The 26163-nt window shown below is 39.4% G+C and overlaps 4 protein-coding genes across 5 annotated transcripts; 2 read left to right on the forward strand and 2 right to left on the reverse strand.

Moving 5' to 3' along the window:
- Positions 1-264: 264 nt before the first annotated feature.
- On the reverse strand, positions 265-2094 carry LOC119722524 (N-glycosidase Npun_R5314-like). The gene is made up of 3 exons (XM_038192692.1): positions 1731-2094; positions 1131-1282; positions 265-721 (listed from the first exon to the last, which is right to left on the reverse strand). The coding sequence occupies exons 1-3, from the start codon at positions 1975-1977 to the stop codon at positions 497-499; spliced, it is 624 nt and encodes a 207-aa protein (XP_038048620.1). The 5' UTR covers positions 1978-2094; the 3' UTR covers positions 265-496.
- A 337-nt stretch (positions 2095-2431) lies between these two features.
- Positions 2432-8135, forward strand: LOC119722521 (S-phase kinase-associated protein 2-like). Of its 2 annotated transcripts, none has more exons than XM_038192689.1 (9): positions 2432-2505; positions 3494-3794; positions 4358-4484; positions 4885-4993; positions 5114-5308; positions 6021-6296; positions 6694-6821; positions 6954-7116; positions 7524-8135. In XM_038192689.1, the coding sequence occupies exons 1-9, from the start codon at positions 2501-2503 to the stop codon at positions 7711-7713; spliced, it is 1494 nt and encodes a 497-aa protein (XP_038048617.1). In that variant the 5' UTR covers positions 2432-2500; the 3' UTR covers positions 7714-8135. The 2 variants fall into 2 exon arrangements, with proteins under 2 accessions (XP_038048617.1, XP_038048618.1); XM_038192690.1 differs by having other exon boundaries at positions 3497-3794.
- A 327-nt stretch (positions 8136-8462) lies between these two features.
- LOC119722522 (oligoribonuclease, mitochondrial-like) lies at positions 8463-11729 on the reverse strand. The gene is made up of 4 exons (XM_038192691.1): positions 11427-11729; positions 10658-10768; positions 10148-10335; positions 8463-9429 (listed from the first exon to the last, which is right to left on the reverse strand). The coding sequence occupies exons 1-4, from the start codon at positions 11697-11699 to the stop codon at positions 9309-9311; spliced, it is 693 nt and encodes a 230-aa protein (XP_038048619.1). The 5' UTR covers positions 11700-11729; the 3' UTR covers positions 8463-9308.
- A 330-nt stretch (positions 11730-12059) lies between these two features.
- On the forward strand, positions 12060-25512 carry LOC119722520 (G-protein coupled receptor-associated protein LMBRD2-like). The gene is made up of 13 exons (XM_038192688.1): positions 12060-12159; positions 13193-13670; positions 16729-17009; positions 17235-17402; positions 18026-18236; positions 18810-18959; positions 19086-19234; positions 20196-20445; positions 20971-21104; positions 21492-21600; positions 22440-22644; positions 23240-23416; positions 24528-25512. Exons 2-13 carry the CDS (start codon positions 13497-13499, stop codon positions 24761-24763), a joined length of 2244 nt encoding a protein of 747 aa, XP_038048616.1. The 5' UTR covers positions 12060-12159; positions 13193-13496; the 3' UTR covers positions 24764-25512.
- The last annotated feature ends 651 nt before the right edge of the window (positions 25513-26163 follow it).

Consider the following 26163-nt stretch of genomic DNA (forward strand, 5'->3'; position numbering starts at 1 on the left):
AGCTTGAATCCAGAGTTCGTTTAAACTGGCTATTGTTACAAAAGTACTTGTACTAAATCATCGTCTTAACTTATTTATTGTACCTTAAAAAGTTCAGTTTATCAAATATTATTTACCTCAGCTGATGAAAATTGCATTCCCATAAAAAAAATCACCCAGCCACATTAAAAAGTGGCCTCAAATAGACATGTTGCATATCGGCCATTTCAGAGGGCGTCTTTTGTTATTTTAATTCAGTAGCAATGAATACACAAAAGGTTCACTCAAGCATATCACATCCAACAAAGGCATTGCCCTCTAATATGGCTGCTACGCATAAAGTCTATTGTTTCATCCACAACAAATTATTCCTAAAATAATTTATACGCCAATGCAAGAAAATTTTCCAAACCTTACATCTTTTGTTGGTAAGTAATAGGTACTTTGCAACTCAGTCATTTTGAGGGGTGTTCTTTTTTTTCTCAAAGATGGCTGCTAACGCAAACAGTCTATACAACTATTTTGTTTCCTCCTTTGTGGAGCTTTCTTGTATCAACTGGTCTCGGACTTCGGTTAGGATGTACCCAAGCAAATTGGACCCCCTCCACGTTTTCTTGGTCTTTGCTTTGGGATTGTTGGCCCCCATGCCAATCCCCCAGATAGTATCTCTGGGGCTGGCTTCAACCAGAATACTGCCCTCTGTTGACAGGAGCTGTTCCTTCAAGTCTGGGTTTTGGGAGAACTAGGGATAAAAGAAGGTATAAATTAGAGAATTTGTTGAAGAAACATATTCCGTTGCATTATCTCTCCGGATTTGGCAATAAGCTTTGCCAAAGTTTGTTTTTGTGAATGTTTCTCAAATTGCTTGTGAAAGAATTGTAACCCAACCACAGATGTGACCTAGTGTGCAACACTTGTTTTCCAATAGGATTTTTTTTTATTATCAAGTTCAGCTGCACATGTTTTTTTTTTCAAAGAGCAAATGTTCAAAGGGTGCAAAGATATCTGCACTAATGAGAAACTATTGTGCACTCTTAAAAAAACCTTTCATATCAGATTATTGATCGGAAGAGGAAGAAACAAAAGAATTATTGAGACAAGATAAGTTTTAAAAGAATTATTGACAAATAAGTTATTAGAAGGCCTCATACCTTAGCATAACTGCCCTTCTTGACAATTTTGCTTCTGTTTTCCTTCCAGATTTGCTCGTCGAAATCCTTCACCTGCCGTCCGAGTTTCTTGATTGCCTTAGGGTCGGTTTCTAGCAAAATCTGATCAGCTGTCGGGCCATCTCCAAATAATACTGTGAAAAAAAATTAAATGAAAATCACTGAATAAAATGTGCTTATTCAATATGAGGGGGGAGGATCGAGATCTTGGGTGTTTTTTTTTTTTCAAAGGGTTTTTAGTATAGAAAAGCCCATGTTTGCCTTCACAAAAATACTAGGGGGGCACAGGGGGGGGGGGGGGTCCCTCCTCTCCTATCACCCTTTGAGTTCTGCTAGTGTCTGTTTCAAATTAATTCAAACAAGCTTTTGAAGTTAAGTTGTCAAATTTAAAAAATAAAATCAAATTATGACACTAGTAGTAGTATAAAGCATACAAATGTAAAATTCCCTCACCCCCCCCCCTTAAAAACGCGGGGCGGGGAAATACCCCATGACCCAGGCTATAGCATATCATGGAATACTTGTCTGTACTTGTAGTTTTAGCAATATGACCAAATTCAATGTATACCTCCACGTACGTACCTGCTTTCTGGTGCATCATGTACTGCTCTGCATGCACATAGTTGACGCCGTCTACGGTGAAATTTGAAGGATGGTGCTGGCTGAACGGCGATTTCGTGGTGTAGAAAAATGTGTATTTCTCTTCAATCTCGCCAACGGTTGCACCACCAGATTGGGACGTCGTTTCACTTTGTTTTGAAGTCATTTTCGATTTCTTTTTCAACGACTCTGTTTTACTTGTCTCTGGTTTTGTTTTGTGTTTAGGCATGTTGAACACAATATCTCCTAGTCCTAAAGTCTTCAAATGACAAAATGTTGGCGAGTCTGGTTTATATATTGACCGGCAATCCAATCAACATTGAGTTGCCATTCGATTGTGCAATGGGAATTCCCTTTACGATTACATATGTTCTATAAATAGATAATACGACGACCGTTTGGCGACTTAATTTAGCAAGTCATACAACAGTCACAGAATTCACGGTTGTAAACATAGATTTTTAACTGTTTTATGCATGTTTGTATTAAAATCATAAAACAGTCGTATATATTCAAGCGCTTCCGCCAACTTGCCTTGTACTTCCGGGGTTTCGAGGCGCGTGATTGGCTAGTTGATACAGTTTACCGCCAAACGCGAAATACATGTACAGAACATAGGAGGAGGTTGCACGCTGTACGCATTTTCCCACGATCTTCACCAGAAATCGGGTTTATACCTTTGGGCCGTGTCAGATGCTTCTTAGAGATTTAGACCTAGGGTTTTGATCGAAAGGCGGTCTGTGATTTGTAAAATGATGTAAGTAGTTCATTCACAAATCATTGACACTAAAAATGACAGGCAATCATGGCAATTGTGTGCACAACTTTGGCTGACATCAAGCTGTGCTGAGAAAGTGTTTTGCAGCAGTGGTGCAGTCACGTCACTACACTACTTTATATCATTATCATGTTTATATTATTAGATTTTGTACTTGTAATTATGTAAATGTAAACTACACCTTGAATTTATTTAATGGGCTTTTAATTTGAATATTATCAGATTATTGACTGTTCAGAATCTCAAAACCCTTCCTAGTTACACAGTGTACATCGAGTTAAGTTGAGTACAGGTTGGCATATTTATTCATAATATTGGGTGTTGAGTTTCGATATTTGGGATGGAGTTTTTCAAGTTAACAATGGTTAATATTTTTAATAACTAAGCTGAGTGTCATGACGCGTTAAATCATCGGAAGGTTTGGGCCTATATGAATTGATACATTTTTATACATATGGCCTACCTCATACATGTAATGTGATTTGACATTTATAGTCACACAGTGGCGTAGCCAGGAATTTTTCAGTGGGGGGGGGGGCGCTGGGGGCTGGAACATTTCATGGGGGGCGTCATGTAGATCAATAATAATTTTTTTAGAAACTCAAAATCTCAGTGGGGGGGGGCGACTGGGGGGGCGACTAGTCTGAGTAACTTGGACCCAACTTATCGCCTTTTTTAACATTTTGGATATGGTCTGGCGATCGCCAGACCATATCCAAAATGTTAAAAAAGGCGATAAGTTGGGTCCAAGTTACTCGGACTAGGGGGCGACAAGGTTTCATGGGGGGGCAGCGGGCTGTTGGCCCCCCCCCCTCCCGTGGCTACGCCACTGTAGTCACATACCAGCACAGTCCCATTTCATATGATGAAAGTATTCAAAACATGAGCTTGTTATATAGCATAATAAGTTTTTATAATTAGGCCTATTTAAGAAATGCTTGTGATTTTCTGCCCTGTTTTTTTCCAGCAGGCGCAGAACAAGGTCTGGCACAGCTCCAACAGGTCTGGCATCGGTCCCAAGCAAGCCCGGAACCAAACCCAGCAGAACAAATGAGTCTCAAACTTCCTCTCAAAGATCTAAAAGTGGTTCGCGTCAGTCACATGACTTCATAACCCCGACCTTCACGTGGGACATTCCCAAAGTCCATAAGCAGGGCATCTACAATGACCTCGGGGTGAAAGAAATAAACGTAGAGGGCACTGTTGATGGGCAACAATTGATAGCAAACAAGGGAGCAAATAGCAAAAGAACAAAGAAACAAATAAAGGTGAGTGCGTGCCATAGTAAAGGAACAATTGGGCCTAATAAAAAATATTGTTTCTTGTCCAAACATTTTGAAAAAAAGGCGGATGTGGGCCTTTTTTTTTTTTTTTTTTTTACAAGCAACAGACGCAAGATGGCGGATGGTCTTTTTACAAAACATCCACCGCTTTCAAGCAATTTCTTTTCCAAGACGACTGTTTTCTCAAAATTGCCATAGCATCTTTTTTCTAAGCTTTTTCACCTCAAAATGGCAACCCACATTCATGTTGAAAACAAATATTAGGATACAAGATATTTCTGATGGTGATAATATCAGAAAATAAGGCATATTTCGATGCTAAAAAATTGAAAATTGGAAAGACAAAAAATTTCCTCAAATGAAAATTTCATGTGGCTAGAATTTAAGGAAGCTCTTTTTTTTCTGCTCAGCAGATGTCAGCTGGCAACCGGTCGGTGGTAAGCAAAACACAACACGACACAAATGGTTGTGTTACTTTAGTAAGTTTGGCCCTGGTCTCATCCAAAATAAAACTAGTAATTTTTTTCTTTTCTTATCCCATTCTCCAGGATCCCAATTCTGCTGAGGTTAAAGGTCACCTAGTCTCGCCCGATCAGTTCAAGCCCGAGCAGCCTCATATCCACAACGGTCATTCCTGCAGCTGTAAAAAACAACTACAACTTGAAAAACCATCAGGTATGGTAGGGCTGTGCAAAATGTACCGAATAATAATGTCCAAATATTCTATCACACACCGAACGTATGAAGAGCAGTTTACCAAAATCGAATATCACAAAAAATGGGGGCTGTCTCGAGAAAGGTCCATGATGTCAAATGACACAATATTTGTTGACGGCCACTTTAAACGCTTGATTTAAAAGTTTCTGTGAAGAATATAAGCCTTAATTTGCATCTTTAAAATCTGTCAATTATTAGTCAGCTGTCTCAAAAACAATACAGAATTTGCTAAAATTTTGGTTAAAAAATGGTAAATGCATTACAAAACCTGCTTTATCCTGGTAGGCACTGATGCCCTAGTGCCATTTTTGTCATAAAATCATGATGTAATGCCCCTTGTCTCTCATTGGCTACACAGATCCTTTCTCCTGCCTGTCAGACGAGATTATGCTAGGTATCTTCCAGTGGTTGCCGATGACGACGCTCGCCCGCTGCGCAAGAGTTTGTAAACGCTGGAGTCATCTTGTGTAAGTTGAAGTAAAATTTAACAATCGTTTGATACCTAACCTTATTTCATAGTTGCTTTATAATGAACAAATTTAGATTGGTAGTGTATCATAATCCATTTTTCCTTTTTTCCGTTATAGATTTGATGACAGCCTTTGGAGACGGATTGATCTCTCTAGTAAGAGTTTTGCCTCCGGGATTCTGGGGCAAATTCTTCAGAGAGGCACTACAGCTGCCAAGCTATCCCGGTGCGCCATACAGGGACCAGTGTTTGATGACGTCGTCACAGAATTGCCGCTGAAAGTCACAAGACCAACTTCAAATGCAGCCAAACAGTAAAAATCTTGTTATCATCAGCTTTCAAAAATTAGTAAAGTTAAAATTCATCAAGATTTTAGTCTTGTCAATTTACAAATGAAATGTCAGTTTCATTTGTCTCTCACTCTGTTGGGCTAGCAGTGCCAGTATAAAATTAGGCCAATGTGAAATTTGGACTCTAAGAGATATAGACTCCTTGATTGTATTGCACATCTTTTTAGTGAAGATAATTAGCGCAGTGACGGGTCACTGGTTACAGTCCATATAAGGTAAAAGCGACCAGATTTCATAGGAGTCCAAATTTCATATGACATTGGCCAACATTACCACCGCTAGGATAGCTTAAGTTTCCCTTCGCAAACAAGTTTTGGAACAAGTTTTTCAGATGCGTTTATTGGCTGCAAATTGCACCCTTGCTTAACAAAGACTGATTGAGCCTGCAGTCCTATTTGCTTGTCCTAAACTGTAGAGTCCAAACATTTTGGGAAACAGTTAAGCACAGAAACCTAAGCATGAAATCTATTTGCTTAGCTGAAACCGGTTGCCAACCAAAATGTCATGTAATGTTTATTACATATGACTGGTTCCCAGCTGATCTTTACTTGGCAAAAAGATTTCTAAGCAACATTTCCACAAAGCAATTCCATGATTGTATGTTAAGTGCTCAGGAAGGACGAATAATGCCGTGTAACTTATGAGACATACTTAATTTTTTTCCCCCCCAAAAAGTTCAAAAAGCCAAGTTGAATCGTCATTGAAGCCTACCCTCCATCTGCAATACATCGATCTCACAGCAGCCGACACCAGACCAGAACAATTGGTGGAGATTCTCGACCGTTGCCCTGGCAACCAGATCAAGAAACTGAGTCTGGAGAGTTGCACCGTGAGCGATGACGTCATGAAGTTGGTTGCTAAGCATGGGCGGAGCCTAGAGGAACTCAACCTGTGTATGGTTAGCGGCCTTAAAGAGGCGGGGCTAAAAGCAGTGCTGAAGAACTGCACAAAGTAAGTCAAGTTTTTAAAAATGAGTAAAATAATCAATTTCCAATATTTTTGTTACCATTGTGAAAGCATGCAGGCAATTGAAACAAGATTATATTACTCATCGTTAACGTAATTTTACTCAAAAATACTTTTTCTTCCTTGTTTCTAGACTCACCCCCAAATCCATCAAAATCCATAAGATGATTTTGTAGGAGTTAGAAAGTTTTAGGAATGTAGAACCTGGCCACTGTTACTACAGGAGTCGATACCCCAACCAAGTTTGAGTGCAAAGAACATGAAATTTGGTGGAATTTGGAAGTTCAGGAAGTTTTGAAACTTAAAAACCAACAAATGTTTTCTCTTAAGTTGCTAACTGATATATGGTCCATCTTCCTTACTGTGTCATTTTTACTTGCAGATTACAGTCGTTAAATCTTGGCTGGGCCAACCTGTCCCGTAAAGAGATGGACGTCTTCGTGGAGAACGTGCCAAAGAGTCTGGAGAAACTCAACCTGAGTGGCTGCAGACAGATGCTGAGATCTGTGGGTAAGGAAGGGGACAGTCGCTGTGGTAGGCTACGGCTAGCAGTAACACACATGTCTATGGGAAAGGGCTTAAGCCGCTGCCAAGCCGAGAAACATTTTTTAAATTCTTCAATTTTTGGGTTTTTTTGTTCAGATGTTGTTTTACTGGCGTGTAGATGCCCGACCATGAAGGAGTTGGACCTTAGCGACGCCACAGCGATCGATTTTGCAGCCATCGACAGCATCACGGAACAAATGACCCAACTACAGCATATTGCATTGAGTCGTTGCTACAGCATTCCCAGATTATCATTCGTGTGAGTATTTCTAATCAACAACTACCAAAATTATATCAGAAAAGGAAATAAATTCCTCTTTTTCTGTTTCGAAAGAAGGAGAGTGGAGTTGGTGCAGGGATACTTTCCTCTCCATCCACCACTGTGGCCCGGGTTCGAATCCCGCCCGGTCCAAAACAGGTTTTCCGTCTCTGTCATATTCTGTAGGTTTTCCCTGGAAACTCATTTGATAGTTTTCTTTCAGACACTAAAACTAAACATTTTCTAAAAATTTGCTCTCTTTAGGTTACTGCAGCCTTGAAAACTACAGCGCCTATGCATTTTCAACAAAGTCTTGGTCATGTTGCCAAAAAAACAAAAACAATAGTGACTGATTTTGCATCAGAAGATTAAAAAAAAAATGTCTTTTCGATTTCTCTCTGTAACAGGCAACTTGGCTCCCTGAAGCAGCTACGAGCGATTGATGTCTTCGGCTTGGTGCAGGAATCCGAGATGCTGGAATCTATGAAGGAACTCCTTCCGGGAGTCAAGATCAACATCTATCTCTTCTCGGCCATCGCGAGACCAACGACCACCAAAAAACGCAGCAATATATGGGAAATTATGTGCTACGAGTGAGTTTTTCTTTCAAAAAGTTATCAACCACTTTCTTCCATCTCGAGTATTTGTCGTTTTGGATTTGAAAACGCAGATAGAAAAACTCTTGAAAAAGACTACTACAGTGCCTTATATCAGATTTTAAAGAGGTTATATTGTATGAAGTTATTCAGTAAATGAAGTGCGCCCTCTAATGACAGGTTTCAGTTTAGTCCATGGTGGGTCAAGTTTACAACAGAATGGATCTGAAAAAGGATGTTTATTATGGATCTCAATGAGGATTTGCCTGACAGGGTGATTGATATCACCTGCTAAAGGATGTGATCTAGTCCTTTCTGCTGCAGTCTGGTTCCCAGACAGTATATGTATGTACAACTAAATGAGTGAACATTTCACATTATTAACAGTGCCTTTCACAGATATGCAGACATTTATTTCGAACTCACGACTGGTGCCCGATTACATTCGGCTGATCTATGCATTCACTTTGCAAAAATCAACAGGGAACTAGTGTGAAGTAATATAATTTCTTATTCAAAGAAAATATTTAAGTTTGTCTCAATTGACCTATCGCCGTTTGCGAGTTAGCCACGCCCCTTAGACAACCCTATGGATTGTTTGTACACTAGGTTTTGTTTGTCTCAGATTCTGCGCGTTCTGCGTCCATTTGTATATCATGTCATTGGACAATATTTCACAAGCTGCATTGACGCAATTCTAACGCGATTCTACCGCGATAGGTCAATTTATAACTCTACTAAACCACAATATCAAATATTTCCTCTGGAACAAAGTTTATTATTAAAGCTCATTCTGATGTGATATTGTTCTCCCAAAATGTTCATCCAATGTTTCATTCAATTTTGTTTTTCATTTTATAACCTTTTATGCTTGCAATACAAATTGTATGTAGTACATTTTTAATACATTTAGCATACAACAGCGATACTTTTCAATTGTTACATATTGTGACTTCTTTCTATGCAAACATTTAAGGCAATATGCATAATACATAAGCTTATACATTGCTAAAGTTTCTAATTCTATCAGTATGTACCCCTGTTGGTCTTTGTTGCCCTAGTACTAAATCTCGCTTGCAGCAACTAGTACCACATGAATTCTTTTTCCAATTGATGTATCGCTCTGGTTTGTTACAAAATCACAACTCATTTCAACTGTAAAAAATTATCGAGTGTAACTGCTTTTTATAAATCCCTTTTTAACAAATTAAAGTTAACAGTGTTCAAATTGTATGATTCTGCTTGTTTTCCGTGTTTCTTACAGTCATGAGTGAATATTAATGAATGTAGAAATGCAAATCTTTAATAGTAAATTGACTGAAACCACTGCAAAACAGTTCAATTTGCATGGTAAAGCTTTGGCGAATGGCATTTATTTGTTCAAAGCATATTTTCCCCAGAAAAAGCTAAACCATTTAGCGGTCACGGTGAGTTTAATAGCTCAATTTTTAATTTCTTTCCTATACTGAGAAAACTAATGTTGGAGGTGTAAAAAGGAAAATAAAAGAAAACACTTCCAAAAAGTCAAACTGTTAACCTCGCAAAATCTTCCTAAAAGTATTTAAAGAGTTTTTTGCTCTCAATACTTTCATGGATTCATTGAAAGATTGTTTTCTTGTAGTATTTCAGTTCTTTGATGCTTTCGGTGATGTCGTCCAAAGCTCGATGTGTCAATTTCTTCAGAGGGGCGTTTTTGAATTCATCTGGGTACCAGCGTCTAAGTGAAAAAGCAAATTACAAAATGAAAGTGTTTCAGTCTTCTGAGAACTACTTGACAGAATTTAAGCCTTTGTAATTTTGTTACTATCAGTAAGGATATTATATCAGCATCACTGACAGAGGAAAAAGAAATGAACTCTTCCTGCTTGTCAAACACAGTGCGCACTGACCAATTAGACTCTGACTTTTGATCAGGTGACCATAGTAGCCCAGTCAAAATCAGTCACGAGCACTGTGAGAAATGTTCACAAACCAAAGTGGGCGGGGTTATGACCAAATTTGGAACAGTCCATTGGAGGTTTACGCCCCAAAGTGGGTGGGGTTAAAACCAGATTTGGAACAGTCCATTGGAGGTTTACGCCCCAAAGTGGGTGGAGTTAAAACCAGATTTGGAACAGTCAATTGGAGGTTTACGCCCCAAAGTGGGTGGAGTTAAAACCAGATTTGGAACAGTCCATTGGAGGTTTACGCCCCAAAGTGGGTGGAGTTAAAATCAGATTTGGAACAGTCCATTGGAGGTTTACGCCCCAAAGTGGGTGGAGTTAAAACCAGATTTGGAACAGTCAATTGGAGGTTTACGCCCCAAAGTGGATGGAGTTAAAACCAGATTTGGAACAGTCAATTGGAGGTTTACGCCCCAAAGTGGGTGGAGTTAAAACCAGATTTGGAACAGTCCATTGGAGGTTTACGCCCCAAAGTGGGCGGGGTTAACATACCTGCAAAGTTCCTTGACAGTACTGACATCCACGATCCTATAGTGCAGATGATCCATGAACTGAGGCATGTACTTAGCCAGGAACTCCTTGTCTACATGCACAGTGTTGCCAGCCAGAGGACAGATTTTAGGCAGAGTGTGCTTGCGAATGAAGGCCAACATCTCGTACTCGGCTTGCTGAATGGAGACCTGAATATGAAATTACATAGACGGAACTTTTAATTTATTTTCTGAGCAACAGTTGCAAGATTTTGCCACACTATAAAATACACACAAACGATTATCTTTACCACTGTTACAGGAAATATAACAAGTTTCAAAAACCTAATATTTCAACTAGGATTTTCTACCCAATATCTGCGGAGTTTCACTTCAATACAAGATTTTTTGGGGGGGGGGGAGGGATACTCACATTTTATAAATTTTAATATTTCTTAAATTAAAAGATACAAATAATATGTTTAAAAACTAATTAGAAGGAAAGAAACTGAACATTTGTTGAACAAGTTACCTTGCTGGCTCTAACTGCATCAACTAGGCCAGATTTGGTATGATGTTCGACACACCATTCATTCATAGCTTTTAATGTCTCTTCTGGCTGGTGTATGATGAGATTAGGAGCCTACAAAGAAAGCAATGTAAACAAGAACTGAATTTTAACACAAATCTCTCAGTTCAGATGTAATCAGAGATCGAGAACATTTGGAAAGAGTTCCATACCTGGACATCACTTGACATCCAGTGCACAAACCCTATGAAACCAGTCTGAAAAATTCCAAGTGTTTTCACAGTAAAATGCTTCAATATTTGCCCTGCTACATTTGACTTTTTAAAGACATGTTATTGCTTTCTGATGGATGATAGGTCACTGCAGGAAAGATTTAGTGATGTCCATGTTGTATGGAATTCTTCCCTTATATTTGTTGACATTTTGCACTTGTTTTACGGGGATTTTTTTCAGGAAGTTAAATCAAGGGTAAGCTTCCATTCAACAAAATCTGTCCAGGAAGAAAATATTGCGTCAAAATATAAATCTTTAATTTTCTGGGAAATATTTGATACGTACGTGCTATCCACTTTTCAAAACAATATAATTAAATTACTCTGGACAAGTGTATGACTATTTATTAATGCCTCATTCATAATAAATTATAAACAAATTACAAGATTTTGGGTTTTATGTCAGATTCAAAACAGACATAGCCAAGTAATCCTTAGTTTGCAATCCAAATTGGACTTTAAAAGGAAAATAAAATCCATATTTATTTGAAGAATCGCACTTCGGCCACAACGTTGAGGTCGCTGTCGGTCACAAGGCAAGCCATCTCCAATATGTGACAAGTCTCCAGGTCCAAACCGGTCATCTCAAGATCGACCCAAACCAGTCGCTTTTTCATATCATTCTTCCGATCAAGAGCCATTCCGTTCGTCCCGCCGTCGCACATGTGTCTCCTCCCTGCTTCTGTTAGGAAACCCTTTGCTATAGATCTTTGATATACATTTCTGAGGGTAGGAAAGTAAGGGGAAAAGTGCGAGATTGCTGTTTTGAACATGACATGTGGAGGAGTCTGGTTTCCAAATTTTAAATACACATACGCTGATAATTTTATCAAGAGTAAACGGGACCAGACTACATGTGTTTTCCATGTTGACCTTCGACCTCGCATTTGATGATGGTGTGCAAAAATAAAATTTAGAACAATTCTGGCAAATCCTTTCCTTCATTATTCAGAAAACAGGTTTAATTAGGGTTTGTTAATAATCTGAACTTTGAATCACATCTTTTCAAATACATTTTGAAATTTTTAACTTGATTTTAATCATTTTATTCTCTTTTCACGAAATATAACCAAAAAATCTAAGACAAGTTTATTGTTCATTGTTGCCATCTATACGTAAGCTTTACGTGGTAATGAATATTCATTTTCCAATACTGCGCATATGTTGCATTTCGGCCAGGCAAGTCGTGACGAGAACGAACAGATTTCAATCATTTTTCATCCGAATTAGGAGGTAATTATACATTTTTCATTTAATTATTCGGAAATCTATTTAATTGTACGTGTTGCTAGGCAATTTGTTGCAAGTACAGCGTATTTTTTACCCTTCTTTTCTCGCAGAAACTTGTGTCGAAATTTTATTATTATTTTTTCGGAGCTGGCCGGCCGGTTCCACGTCATTAATTGTCAAGCTATCTCGTCATGTTTATTTTCTGCTGAACTGTGAACAGTCATTCAACTCATTGTCAATTAAATCTGGGGAAAATAGTGATTTTTGCAAAGAATACACTTTTGTTGGAATCCTGATTCAATTTTCCTATGATTTTTTTATTTTATTTGAGATTAACTCTGCATTGAAATTTGAAATGAACACCCAATTTTTTGGCTTCCAGTTCTGAGTCATTTCCAAGACCCTCCCCCCAAAAAATTGCCCCGCCCCTTTTCCTAAAATGTGCACTCTTCAAAGTCTATTATTATTTGAAGTATTTGAATGTGACCTGGTTAAAAATGCCAATGTTTAAAAAAAGGTGATTTTTCATGTCAATGATCCTCAGACTGCCTTTTTTCCCGGAAAGATTCCCATATCTGTCCATCACTTGTCACCCTGTGCACAGACCCTATAAATTATGGGACTGGTCTGAAAATTTTAAAGTGTTTTCTCAGTAAAAATCCAAAATTTGTCCTTGCTTATTTTGACTTTTTAGGGCATATTATCACTCTCTGATGGCTGATAGGTCATTTAAGGGAAAAATTAATGATGGCCAGATATGGGAATCTTTCCTTTTTCCCTACCTATTTTTGCGTCAGTGAGGACTGAGGAGTGTTAAAAGAGGATTCAAAGCCAAAAGACACATTCCTCAATCTTAATGATCCTTTTTAAGTCACAGTAAGCTCGGTCATGATATCTTTAATAATGGGATCCTGCTGTCGACATTTCTTTTTCTTCTTTATTGAAGAACTTGTTTACAAATGAAACTAATATGAGAATTGGTTGTTAAATGTTAGTGGTTTTTAACCAAGTTCATTCCTTTCTATTTGTCCTGCAGTTTCTTTCCTTCAAATAGCCGCTGATGGGCCGTTGACTCTTGATTGCTTGATGCTTTGATTCGTTGCCTGCCCAACCTGATCCTGCAGTCTGCTAAAAAATCAGCTTTCACGATCACCAAGCACGATGTTGACCATGGTTGATCATCTGCCCAAGTTTGGCTCCTAGTTCTACTGCAGGACGCTTTCTGCACATATTCTACATCACTGCAGAAATCCTGTCCTATTATGTGATGTAAACCATATTGGTTTTCAAAATACCAAGGATTTCTTGAGGAGATTTCTAAGTCACTGACACAGACCATCATGAGCGTCGGGCCCCTCATCGGCGAGATCGCCTGCGTCTTTCTGCTCTCCGTCTACTTGCTCCACAAGTACGGAGACTGGCGCAAGCAACATGTCCTGGTTACCGTGACGACGTTCGTCTCATGGTATTTCTCCTTCATCATCATCTTTATGATCCCCCTCGATGTAACCTCGGTTGGTATCATTGTTTTTCTATCGATCAATCTGTTAAATATTTGCTAATGTGCTAGAGAGCATGGTTAAGTCCCAATTAGACCATTGGCCCAACTATAGTTATGGAACACTTAGTTGGGATAGTCCCATCTTAAGTTGGGACCTGTGGTCTAGTTGGGACATAACATAGGCATCACAATCTGTTGGTTTTTGTGGTACAAAAAAATGTATGTATGTTACATCATAGGCTTGACCTAGACTGTGACCTTGAAATTTCAGGCCAGAAAGATTTCCATATACAAGTTCACTATTTTTTCCTCTGTATTTACTAACAAGCCCCCAGATAGCAATTTCATGTCATCAAAGTCAATTTGAGCAGTGAAAAAATACAAGCATTTTCTTAGAAAACACTTAGAATTTTTCAGTCCAATCTCATAGGGTTTGTACACAGGTGTTGAGTGAACTTCGTATATGGAAATCTTTCCTTCAGGCCAACTTTACTCACTCAACAGACAAAATTCTCCACAATTTTCATGAGGCAAAGACAAGGTCCTCAGTATTTCACCAGCCAAGTTTGAAGTCTTAATTTCATTTTTTAAAGGAAACTTTTTTCAACATTTTGCACCTGAGAGTGAAGCCACATGATTTCAATTTGAAGCCTAAGACTAGACTGGTACATGTCCAACTGTTTTAAACAATTGACCATTCAGAAGTCTGCTGGCCATGGTGGCATGACTATGGAGAGATGTGTAGAATAGAGACTAGGTACCAGATGTTTCTATTGACACAGTTGATTGAAGCAGTACTAAAGGGGTATTGGACTGGTTGTTTCGTGTGCCAGTCTATTTTCTTGTATTGCATGTTTTTTATACCTTAACATTTGGGACTCTCATACACAGTATCGAGAGTCCCAAATGTCGCACTTAGCCTAACACTTTGAAGACCTGTTTTACCTTTTGAAACATGACTCAATTTTTTTTTGCCATTTGGCTGCAAAATTGGACATGTTATTTCCAGGTTTTTTTCGCCATAAAACTTTTTTTAATGAAGATTTATTCAAATTATAATCATTTTGTTATTTTAAATTTGTGCTATAACGTCTTTACTTGTTAATTAAAAAAAAAAATTTGTAACCAGCACTCAACAAACCGCTTCACTTGATATTTCACTATTAAAAAAATACTTTTGGAGCTAGGTGATTAAAATTGCCCCATTTCAAAATTTGATTGAAGTTCTATAAGAAAAACCACAAATTATGAAAATATAAATATGTCGCATTGGGTTAAGTCTGAACCGGCTATAATAAATTGAATTTCAAGAAGACAGCCATGCTAAATGTGTACTACAATGTAGATGCATGCAAAGTGTTCTAGCCAGCAATCCCAGCTGCTGAGACTGTTTAATGAATGCCCCGAGGGAGGACACTGACGTGGCGTAACGGTAAACAACTCACCAAGCTCCCCGGACATGATTAGGGGAATAAATTGTGCATTGTAAACATGAATAAGTGACTGGACTGCCCCAGGCACACGTGATGCGAATGCAGAATATTTTTCAATGCACAGAAAATTAAGCTCAGCCAAACCTTAAAAGAACCAAACAATACTTACTGTTATAATTTTCAATTGATTTAAAAAAATATATTTACAGGAATCTGGAGGTTTGAAAGAAATTTTTTTTCTGCAACTAAAGACTGGGTCATTAAGTTTCTGAAATAATTATTGTATCTTGGCCATACATGTCCTCTAAAAAAAAAAAAAAAAAAAGATTCCATCTAGAACAAATATGGAACACATGGAGTTTAATTTAAAGTGGTCGTTAAGAATTTTCTTGAAGAATTGTTTTCATCAAATGAAGACTGGTATGTTTAGCTTCATTTGGGTTTCTTAAATAAATAAATTTTAAAAGTTATGTTGGCCAAATCCCTCGGAACAAACTCCATCTAGAACAAATAATGAACAAATGAGGTTGATTTATTCTTGGAGACGAAATGTTGCTCACAAATAATTTGTCTGAGATTTATAATTCATTAGATTGTCACCATTCGTGTCCTGCACTTTCCTGCACCACAAAAATCAACAGACTCAATTAAAACCACAAGAAAATGTTACCCCTCTTACAGATACTCATATGCAGACTCGATAGTGTTTGGCCCTTTATATGCAGACAGCAAACACACATTTTTTTTATAATGCCACAGCCTGAGGAAAAATTGCAATTCTTGCAAATCTGTCATCTGCAAGACATTCGCTATTGCTCAACCCTACTTGTGACCTAAGCATAACACGTCTGAAAGTCTCTGAATAATTTCTGCCCATTTTCCTTCATCTAACCGGCAGTGTCTGTGGGTTTATGAATCCCCGCAGCGATATAAGAATACTTAAGATTGCTAGACTGTCAAGTGGCAGATTTGACATCTTCAACGAGAAACGTCGGAAAGAAAAGAAGACTTGATGTTGTCTTGTGGTCAGACTTGTAGGAATTATGTATGAGGAACTGAGTTTGATATGAAAATTTAAAACAAATTTGAATAAAGAGGGTTTTAATAGTTCCTCTCTTCTGAAATATTAATCCAAAATTAATGTCAGCGATCTTTAATTACAAACAGGTGTCATGCAGTTTTCTGTAAGGCTTCTTAATTAAGGGAATATACAGAATTCCTTCACACCCTGTATGGTTCTCGTAATTTCATATACTCGTGCAGATTCTGATTTACATAATACATGTACCAATGTACATGTACATTAACCATGCAGCATGTACGTTATATTCCCTGGTACACATGCATAATCATGTTAGTACAGGGTGTAAATCAAAACATTCTTACAGGTGTCTAATAAGTCTTTGCAGTTGAAAACATTGTTGAAATTTAGATTGCAGATTAAATTTATTAACTGTTTACATTGATAGACATGTATTATCATAATGGGCATAAATTATGCACAATTTATTCCATTTCATGCATAAACGGTCCTACAATATAAGGAAACATGTACAGACATATATGAATTGTGTTAGAAAATAATACTTTACTATTTTTCCCCTTATAAATGCATGAATGTAATTTTTATATCCGCAGACATTTTACAAGCAGTGTATAGATGAACACACCCGCATACCCCTGACCACATTCCAAACAACGACCGTAAGCACAGATGCGTTGTCGCACTCGGTGAACACGACGGCAGCCGCGGTAGTGAACGCGACCAAGAGTCTGCCTATAAGGAACGCCACAGCCTCACGTACAATACGCGAGGCTCAGAATGACGTGCCTTGTGAGAAACCGTGGAGTTATATTCCAGAGAACATCTTACCCGATATCTGGCTGATCGTCTATTGGACGACCTTCATTCTGACATGGTGAGTTTGTGGACAAAATTGCCACAGTTCATTTGAATAGCTTGTGTATTGATTTGGACTGGATGACTTGTGATGGACTTGCTTAAATTTGACAAATTTGTAGTTTTCATAGTGATTTCTGAAGTTTACTAGGAAATCTTCAAGAAGTGTTACTGCAGGTAATACAGTCATTCCCAAAGTTTCATCTACTTGAATTTTACTCATATTTTCTTCTTCTTTTTTCAGGATCATCATGCCGCTTATGAAGTCCTACGCCAATGCCGGCGACTTCACCATAAGCGGTAAGCTCAAGTCGGCTATCATACAGAATGCCATTTGGTACGGTAGCTACCTGCTCATCTTCGGTGTGCTACTGATTTACGTCGCCGCTAACCCAAACTTGCAGCTGGATGGGTAAGTGTTCTTCAACCAAATCATCAGGTTTAGCCATTACAGAACCCGACCTTGGTCTGGACAAATGCTACAACAATGGAAAGGCATACCTGAGATGGCGCAAGGCTGTTGTGCCACTTACTTTGATACTTGCAAAGAATGTGCTGTTGAGTCCCAGGGACATTGGGCTATTTCAATATTTGATTGTTTTTCCCCCTGAAAAGCACTGTATATTCAGAACAGTTGAGAATTTGCGAGGAAAAATCACATGCTAAGTGTAGATCTATGTCTTACCACTCGATCACAAAGCTTTCTTAGGTTGGCTAGCTGGTTCGAATCTCTTTATTACATTACACAGTTTGCAGATGTATTGCCCATGCTTTTTCAACATCAAACAAAAAATCCGCCATCGTTTAGTTATTGAATTATTTCTCTACATAATTTGAATGTTTCTGTCCCGACAGAGAGAGTTGCAGACACTCAAAATCGGAAGAAAAAATTACTGTTGGGTAAAACAAAATCATATGCATGTACACTGAAAATATGTAAGAGGAAGAATTTTTTTAAGGGTATGGGGCATGCATCTTTGAGTAAATAGTAACTATTGATGCTGAAGAATTCTTGAAATCATGTTCCTCCCTCAGTGACAATTTACAAGTGATCGGTATCACAGCCAGCAACACCTGGGGTCTGTTCCTCCTAGTCCTGCTTCTAGGCTACGGCCTGGTGGAAGTCCCTCGTCAGTTCTGGGCGCAATCTCGCAAGGGTTACCTCCTCAACTATACTTACTTCCAGCTCGCTAAGCTGAGCACTGAGCGGTCCGAAGCTACTGAAGAACTGGAAGATCTTTTAGAGGTTAATTCAGATTTTGCAACTTTTCCCCTTCACTACTATCAGTTGATAAGCAATTGTTAAAATGAATGAAATGGCTGCAAACTGCCTCTTGACCTTAAATATATAAATAAAAATAATTAACGCAGCTCACGTTGCATTGTTGCCTCTGAGGAAGATTTTCTCAAGTTACAACGTCCGGCTGTCTTCATTTGTTTTCACTTTGCAAATAGTGTTGTCCAAGACCTTATGTGAAAAATTTACAAGCTTCCTCGGTTTGGACTCGAACCAATGACCTCTTGATTTCTTGTGCATGAAGATCGTACACTAATAAAAATTATGCACACAACAGTTTGTAGGGTGTAAGTTTGTGGTGTCAGGGACAATATTTAGAAAGGAATATCAGAACATGTGGAAAGTTTGGACCATTCCACTCAGAGCACTGCCATTCTAATTAGAAATATATCATCTTCCCTGTGAAATTTAAACATGGGAAAAAATAAGAATTGTGAACTAAAACATTAGTTTTCAATTATGTTTTGTCTGATTGTTTGAGATGGGCAGAGATGAATATTTCTTGATTTTAATTTTTGTTAGGATATTCGGCGAGCCTCGGACTCGGTACGCTACAATCAACCAATCAGAAAACACGTCAACACCATCATCAGTAAATGTCCTGAGAACTTCCAGGAATCGCTCTCCAAACATCTGGATGACTTCAAGGACTATTCTGACAATAGACCTCGGGTAAATACATTTTTTTTAATGGTTCATGAATAACTTCTTTTTTTTTAGCGGACACTGTGTTGCATACTGAAATTTTCATTCAAGAATGGTGCCTGGTTCAATATGTGTCATTTTTGATTCTCTTAGATTCCTACAGAGAAAGAGTTGGTCCGTTTACATCAGAAACTCATCTTTGCCTCGTTGGCAAAGCGGAGGACTGACGCACAGTGGGACGTGCTGATAGAGAAAGCACTACACTTGGAAGACATACAGATCAACGAGAATAATCACACAAGGTCAGAGAGATACTCCCCAATCCAACCCCAAAACCTGTCTCCCCCACCCACACCCCAACCTCAGCCACACCATTCCTGACCCCACCCCACCATCCCTGACCCCACCATCTTTGACCCCACCCTCACCATCCCTGACTTGACCCTCACTATCCCTGACCCCACCCCACCATCCCTGACCCCACCCCACCATCCCTGACCCCACCCTCACCATCCCTGACTTGACCCTCAGTATCCCTTACCCCACCACACCATCCCTGACCCCACCCCACCATCTCCAACCCCACCCCATTATCCCTGACCCTACCCCACCATCCCTGACCCCACCCCACCATCCCTGACCCCACCCCACCTTCCCTGACCCCACCCCACCTTCCCTGACCCCACCCACCATCCCTGACCCCACCCCACCATCTCCGACTCCACCCCATTAACCATGACCCCACCCCCACCATCCCTGACCCTAACCCCACCATCCCTGACCCCACCCCACCATCCCTGACCCATCCCCACCTCCATTCCTATCCCAACCCCACTCCCACCCCTACTGGGGAAATGTTGTTACCCTATATATCTCCTTAGAAATTTTGCTAGGAACCATCCTGATTTCTTTTCGAAATCCTGCACTGTCTGGCAAGCCAACGACCTATTATTTTGTTTTAAACTATCGAGAGGGATCAAGCCCCAGGTTAAGGCTTCCGAGTTCTACCTTCCTAAATCTTGGTCCTTCAGTTACAGTGTCTGCCTGTGTGTGGGGCTTGTGTTCATGGGCAAGACACTTTACTACAATTGCCCCTATTCACCCAGGAATACCTGTGAGGGTAGAGACCAGATTGCGCTGATCTTGAGCTGCTGCATCAGAATTTATCTCATGGCCTGATGCACTGGGGAAACTCTGGGGAATTTGTTAAAAAAATTAAAATAATCGTAATGAATATTTTTATTATTTCTCCACTCCTTACAGGAAGTTCAAGCATTCCTTTGACCCCAACTACTCCTTCCTACCCAGCTACATCTGCTCCCCCACCGTGGAGTGGTACTGGTACGTCTGGTTGATGCCCACCGTGCTTAAAGTTGTCGCCATTCTCCTTCTTCTTTTCTCTCTGGTGGTCGTCTGGTCGGAAGTCACCTTCTTCAGCATCGAGCCGGAACTCTCCTTATTCGCAATCGTCATCGATGCTGCTGCAAGAGATTACAACTATCTCTGCATCGAGGTCTGTACTCCTTTCCTTTGCAAATTGATAGTTATGTCTTCAATGTTTTAACATAAACATGCGTGTTTCTCGAGCTCATTTTAAAAACTTTTTACATTACATGTTTTTAGTGGCATTCCGCACATGCATTCAATTTGTGAGACGTTGCTGGAATTTGATCTGTCAAGCGCTTTTCTATGCCAACATTGTGCTAATTTTGTTGAACAAGTTTTTTACTAATCTGGAGTAGGCACTCAAACCTCACCTTCAAAAATTTGGATTTTTCATGTGTCGATCCGAAATTCTGTCTCAACCATTGAAAGTGTTGCAATATCAAATTCACCTTTAACGTTTGTTTATTGTAGCTGATATCAACAGAAAATGGCTTAGTATGCTTTCCTGTTAATCAAGTTTGTGGCATAATTTGTTTTAATAACCAAAACCATCAAAAAGTCATAGCAAAGGATTGCAATTTGCCCTAGTGGAATAAAGCGGATCGCAGTATTGGCTTGCCATTATTGATGGCCATTGTATATTTCTTCTCAGCTCCTATCTTGTATCATCATCGCCTATCTCTGCTGGTGTGCTTACTACACCGTCTTCAAAGTCCGGGTCTTCAATTATTACTACCTGGCTCCTCACCACCAAACTGATGAAAACAGCCTCCTCTTCTGTGGCACGTGAGTCTGGTTACCATACATCAGTTGAACTGATCCTCTTATATTGAATAAAATTTCCAATTTCATCAAAGTCAGAAATAATGCAAAGCAGCAATTTTGCCGATGGACTTATCTTCTCTCTGCTAAGTACAATTTGTCAAAGAACCATTTAAAAATCTAAGCAAAATGTTCTTGTGATAAGCAGATTTACATGCTTAACAGCTTAGTGAATTTATCAAAATATATATGAGCTCACTTATCTTTTTTTAGTTTCAAAGAGGCTATAACATAGTATCATCAGTCAGATTTGAATTCTGTCAACAATACCAAACGATTTAAGAATAACCAAACTAGACTTCTGACTGAGAAAGATTTTTCCTTTTTTTTTTTTCCGGTATTTTTCCATAGGATGTTGTGCCGTCTCACTCCGTCTCTCTGCCTCAACTTCCTTGGTCTCATCCATCTGGATGGTCATGTGACCGGAAAAGAAGACATGATTGAGACATCATACACTTCAGTGAGTCAAGAAAATTATATTTCATCCTCTATCTTAGGTTTTACCCTGCACCAAAATAATTTTTCATAGGGACTGCATACTAAGTGTTTTTTTAAGGGTTTGCGGGGGAAAAAGCTATGAGATGGGACTTCAACCCATGACCTGCTCAAGGATGTTGTCAAGTCCATCTCAAGTCCCTGCAAGTCCTCCAGTCCCAATTCAACTCACAAGCTATTCAAATGAGCTTTGACAAAGACATTTCTTTGTTATTCAAATAAGGTTTTGCCCTTCACCGACGTTTAAACACTGTATACTCAGTGTGTTACCTCCCGAGTGAAAGTTGGAAAAAATCACTCGGGTGGGACTCGAACCCACGACCTCCTGCTTTCTAGTGCAGATGTCTTACCACTCGACCACCGAGCTAAAGGGATCGGTTGGCTGGTTTGAGTCTGATGTACACAGCAGCGGGTACCGCATTAACTATAGATGGAATTTTTCTTCATGGTGATGTAAATCAAATAAGGTTTTGCCCTTCACCGACGTTTAAATGTTGGTGAAGGGCAAAACCTTATTTGATTTACATCACCACGAAGCAAAATTCTTTGTTATTGTTCATCCACTGGTTCTTGTGACTGGACTTGTGATTTACTTGTGACTGGACTTGTGATCTACTTGTGACTGGACCTGTGATCTACTTGTGACTGGACTTGTGATGTACTCGACTACATCACTGCTCCTGGCTACTAGTGCAGACATGTTATCAATGTAGTACCATGCAGCACAGTTGCTATTGGGTAAATGAAGCAGATCTTCTGTTCATATTTTGGAGTAACTTGTTCCATTATCTCTTCTATTCACAGATCATGGGTCGTCATATAGACGTCTTGCCCTTCATGGAGGCGGGTTTCTACATCTACTACCCAATCACCGTGGTGCTTCTCTGCATCGCGACTTACTTCCATCTCGGTAGTCGGTGTCTGTCCTTCCTTGGCTTTCAGCAGTTTGTGGGGGATGAGGACATGACGACCGATCTCATGAATGAAGGTTTACAACTCGTCAAGAGAGGTAGAATCTTTTTTTCCTAAGAAGGAGATGAGGACATTTTTTGGGCATTGGCATATCTCTCTGTGACCCAGGTTCGATCCCACCCAGATTTGGTATTGAGTCCCTTTCTTACTCTTGTAATATCATACCAGGTGTTTCCTCATTCTGGATTTCAAAAGCAGTCTGAGCTATAGTGCCTGTGCGCTTTTTGGAGTTTCATTACCAGAAACAATTGACATAAATTTAGAAAATTGAAGCATAAAATAATCTGAGGTCTCAACATTAAATACTTCAGATTTTTCTGCCTTAATCATGTTAATACTTTTCAGTGTCCAGGTTGTCATATTTATTAAATGTGAGATGGTTCCTGGAAACCCAGGTAGTTAAAAGACTGCCACAAACTACTTACCGACTGGATTGACTTGAAATAAAAGATGATAAAAATCAGAAGGGCTTCCTGCTTCAAAACTAGTAAGATCGTTCCTAAAGGCTGAATCTTTCTCAAAACTATTAAAAGTTTCAATAAACTTTGGGCACTCCCAATAGTTTTATGTATGAACCAATACATCTTTAAACTCTTACATTTCTTGAATCATTGAAAAAAATTCCTTTTCAGAAAGGAGAAACAGACAACGACAGATTGATGGTGAACTCAGAAGGAAGAATTTCCGGGAGCAGTTTCCATCTCGGGAGAACGGATCAGCACCGGTCAGCGGGAGTCGCTTCGGCCCTAAACCACGGGGCAGTGATAGCGACACTAGCAGGCACAGCACTGGCTCATTCAGTACCAAAGGTAAGCAGACTTGGTTGTTGTGGTACTTGTGATCGATCACAAGTCCAGTCACAAGTAACAGGGGAGGAACAATAACAAAGAAATGCCTTTGTCAAAGCTTATTTCAACTATAGACCTTTCTCAGGGTACGCCATTTTGAAAACCAAAGCAAGGCATATGCAAACAAACATGGCGGCGAAAATACTGGTTTTGGGCTGTATATTTATGAGATCCTTCTTAAAAGTACAGGGAGATGTGACCTACATGTACCTAGAATGTTGTTTGCTGTTTGGGGGAATTTGAGCTATCCCTCCATTAATAAAATTGCCAATCTGCCGCCCCTTTGCAAGAGTCACTCGTTCATCACTTGCACTATTTACGCCGCCATGTTTGTTTGCATTGTATGCCTCGCTTTGGTTTTCAAGATGGCTTACCCTGAGAAAGGTCTATAGCTTGTGTCTCAACATTAGACTGGATGACTTGAATGATCCATCACATGTTCCTTGACTACAGCACTGTTGATGGGACTACATGTACTTTTAACCCCCTCAGAAATCCGCTAAGCGAGTAAAACATTTGCTTACCAGAAAATGTGTTACCAGCTGAAATTCCAAGCAATGTGTATGGCTTCTGATTTGGTTACCAGCTGATTTTTGCTCAAAACATAAATTTGCAATATCTCCTGATTGGCAGTTCCATGAAATAGAGCTGCATTTGACATTATAACATTGCATTACTCACTTCTGATTTGAAGTTAACTATATCATGAGTCTAAGTTTTCAAAGTTGATCATGGAAATTTGATTGGAGCTGGGTTTGAACCTGCGACCTCCAGATTGCTGTTCCAGTGCTCTACCAATCCGGAGGGCGCAGGTTCAAACCCCCCTCCAGACAATTTCTTTGTTCAACTTTGAAAAACTATTATAATATGCAATTAGTCAGTTTTCCTTCATGGTGTGTTTGTAAAATATATCATGAGTCATTTAGATAGTCGAGTAGGAGAGTAGTACATGTGTTTGGTTTTGGTAAAATGTTATAAATTTGCCCTATATTGTGTCCACCATATCTCAAAAGGGCTAATGGATATTCTTATAAGGATTTGAGACTAATTAACCATATAAACAACCTTACAGCCAAGTATAGTCGTCGAGAGCCAGAAGATTCCCGTGTGGAGTTACTCCGCGACAGCGAGCCCATTGACTACAACGAAGAGAGTGCAGCAGAATTCACGGACAGCCTACCGGACTACAGCAGCAGAAGGACAAGCAGCGGTCGTAGCACCAGCGGGTACTCATCAGACACGGCCATCGGGCGCAGCATGGGCTTGGGCAAACCTAGAGGGGCGAAGGGAATATTTGATGATGTTTAAAAGGCGGGTGAGGAGCGAGGCCAAGTGGTTGGGGTCTGTGACTCATTATCCGAGGGGCAGGGGTCCGAATCCAGCTGCTGGCCATATATTGTGTCCTTGGATTGAAGTACCCCCTCAATGGTAAGAAAGGGAGAGTTGGGGGAAACCACTGGGTTGACCCATCTGGGCTGAGAAAGTGGCAACAAGCGCCCCCTCTCTTGTTCGGGCACGGAGCCCAGTGTAAATGCTTGATGTCTGCTGCATGTGAAGTGCAAAGAATTAGTCAATTGCTTCCTCCGTATTGGATGATTTTGGAGGATTCCTAGCAAAAAGGGATTTAGTGCAAACTAATGTTAGCTGTAAAGAAATGAACGTACGGATCATTCTCGAAATTCAGGGTCCAAAGTGTGACATTTTTTCCTGTCCTCGATTTTGATGGAGTTGGGGAGGTTAGGGTTAGGGAGGTCATCAGAATTATAAAATCATAGAAGTCAGATGTAGGGACAGGACAAAATGTGGACCCCAAGTTATAGGACCCATGTGGGAATTTTTTTTTTTTTAAGAATTGTGAAAGTCATGGGAATGTTTTTGAAGTTATAAATATGTTTAGGAAACATCCATGCTGGATCAAATCAGGCTCGATATTTCTTTGGGATTTGAAATTCCTTGTTTTTTTACTGCACGTTGAAATTAATAGAAAAATTTCAGAAGTCCTCAACCAGTTTGCGCCAGGCTTATTTTGACATTGACCGGACCCAGGCGGGGGTTGTTTTCACGAACCTCGATGCCAGACGGGTTCAGGCTGCATCTGCGGGTAGCACACCCTGATATTTCCGGCCTCACTCGCTGCGAGCGGGTCGCTGACAGATATTTTCTGGCCTTGCTCGTTGTGTGTTTATCCATCATCCGTTCCGAATACTGCAAAATCTTTGTGTGTATGCACATCATCTGACGTGAACTGGTTAACACAAAGAAAGTGTGTTCAAATGGTAGTTGTTGTTGAAGAATTCTATTTTAATTTATTACAGATATTTTATCTTTAGTTTGTATTGGGAAGTGGAGATTTTTTTTAATAAGTTGTTTATTATTAGTATTTACACACCACTTCATATATATGTTTGTTCGGCACCACTAGTATTTATTTAGAGCAATAAAACCAGACGTTAAAACAATGATGAAATTTTGTACAGATGATTCAATTGTACAAATTTGGTTCTTTGTAAGTAGTTATAGGCCTGAGACGAAGTAATGTCACTCTGGGGTTTGGGAGACCGTAACTTTCACTAACTCAAATTTTTGAATTGGACATTATGGCACTGACTTATTAACGGTGTATAATTATATATTAATCAGTATTAATTGGGGAAAACCCTAGTGTATTCCTATTCCAAATATGTAAATACCGTAAATTTTTCCTCCAA

Source organism: Patiria miniata, unplaced genomic scaffold (genome assembly GCF_015706575.1).
Source record: "Patiria miniata isolate m_02_andy unplaced genomic scaffold, ASM1570657v1 HiC_scaffold_15, whole genome shotgun sequence".
Lineage (NCBI taxonomy): Eukaryota > Metazoa > Echinodermata > Asteroidea > Valvatida > Asterinidae > Patiria > Patiria miniata.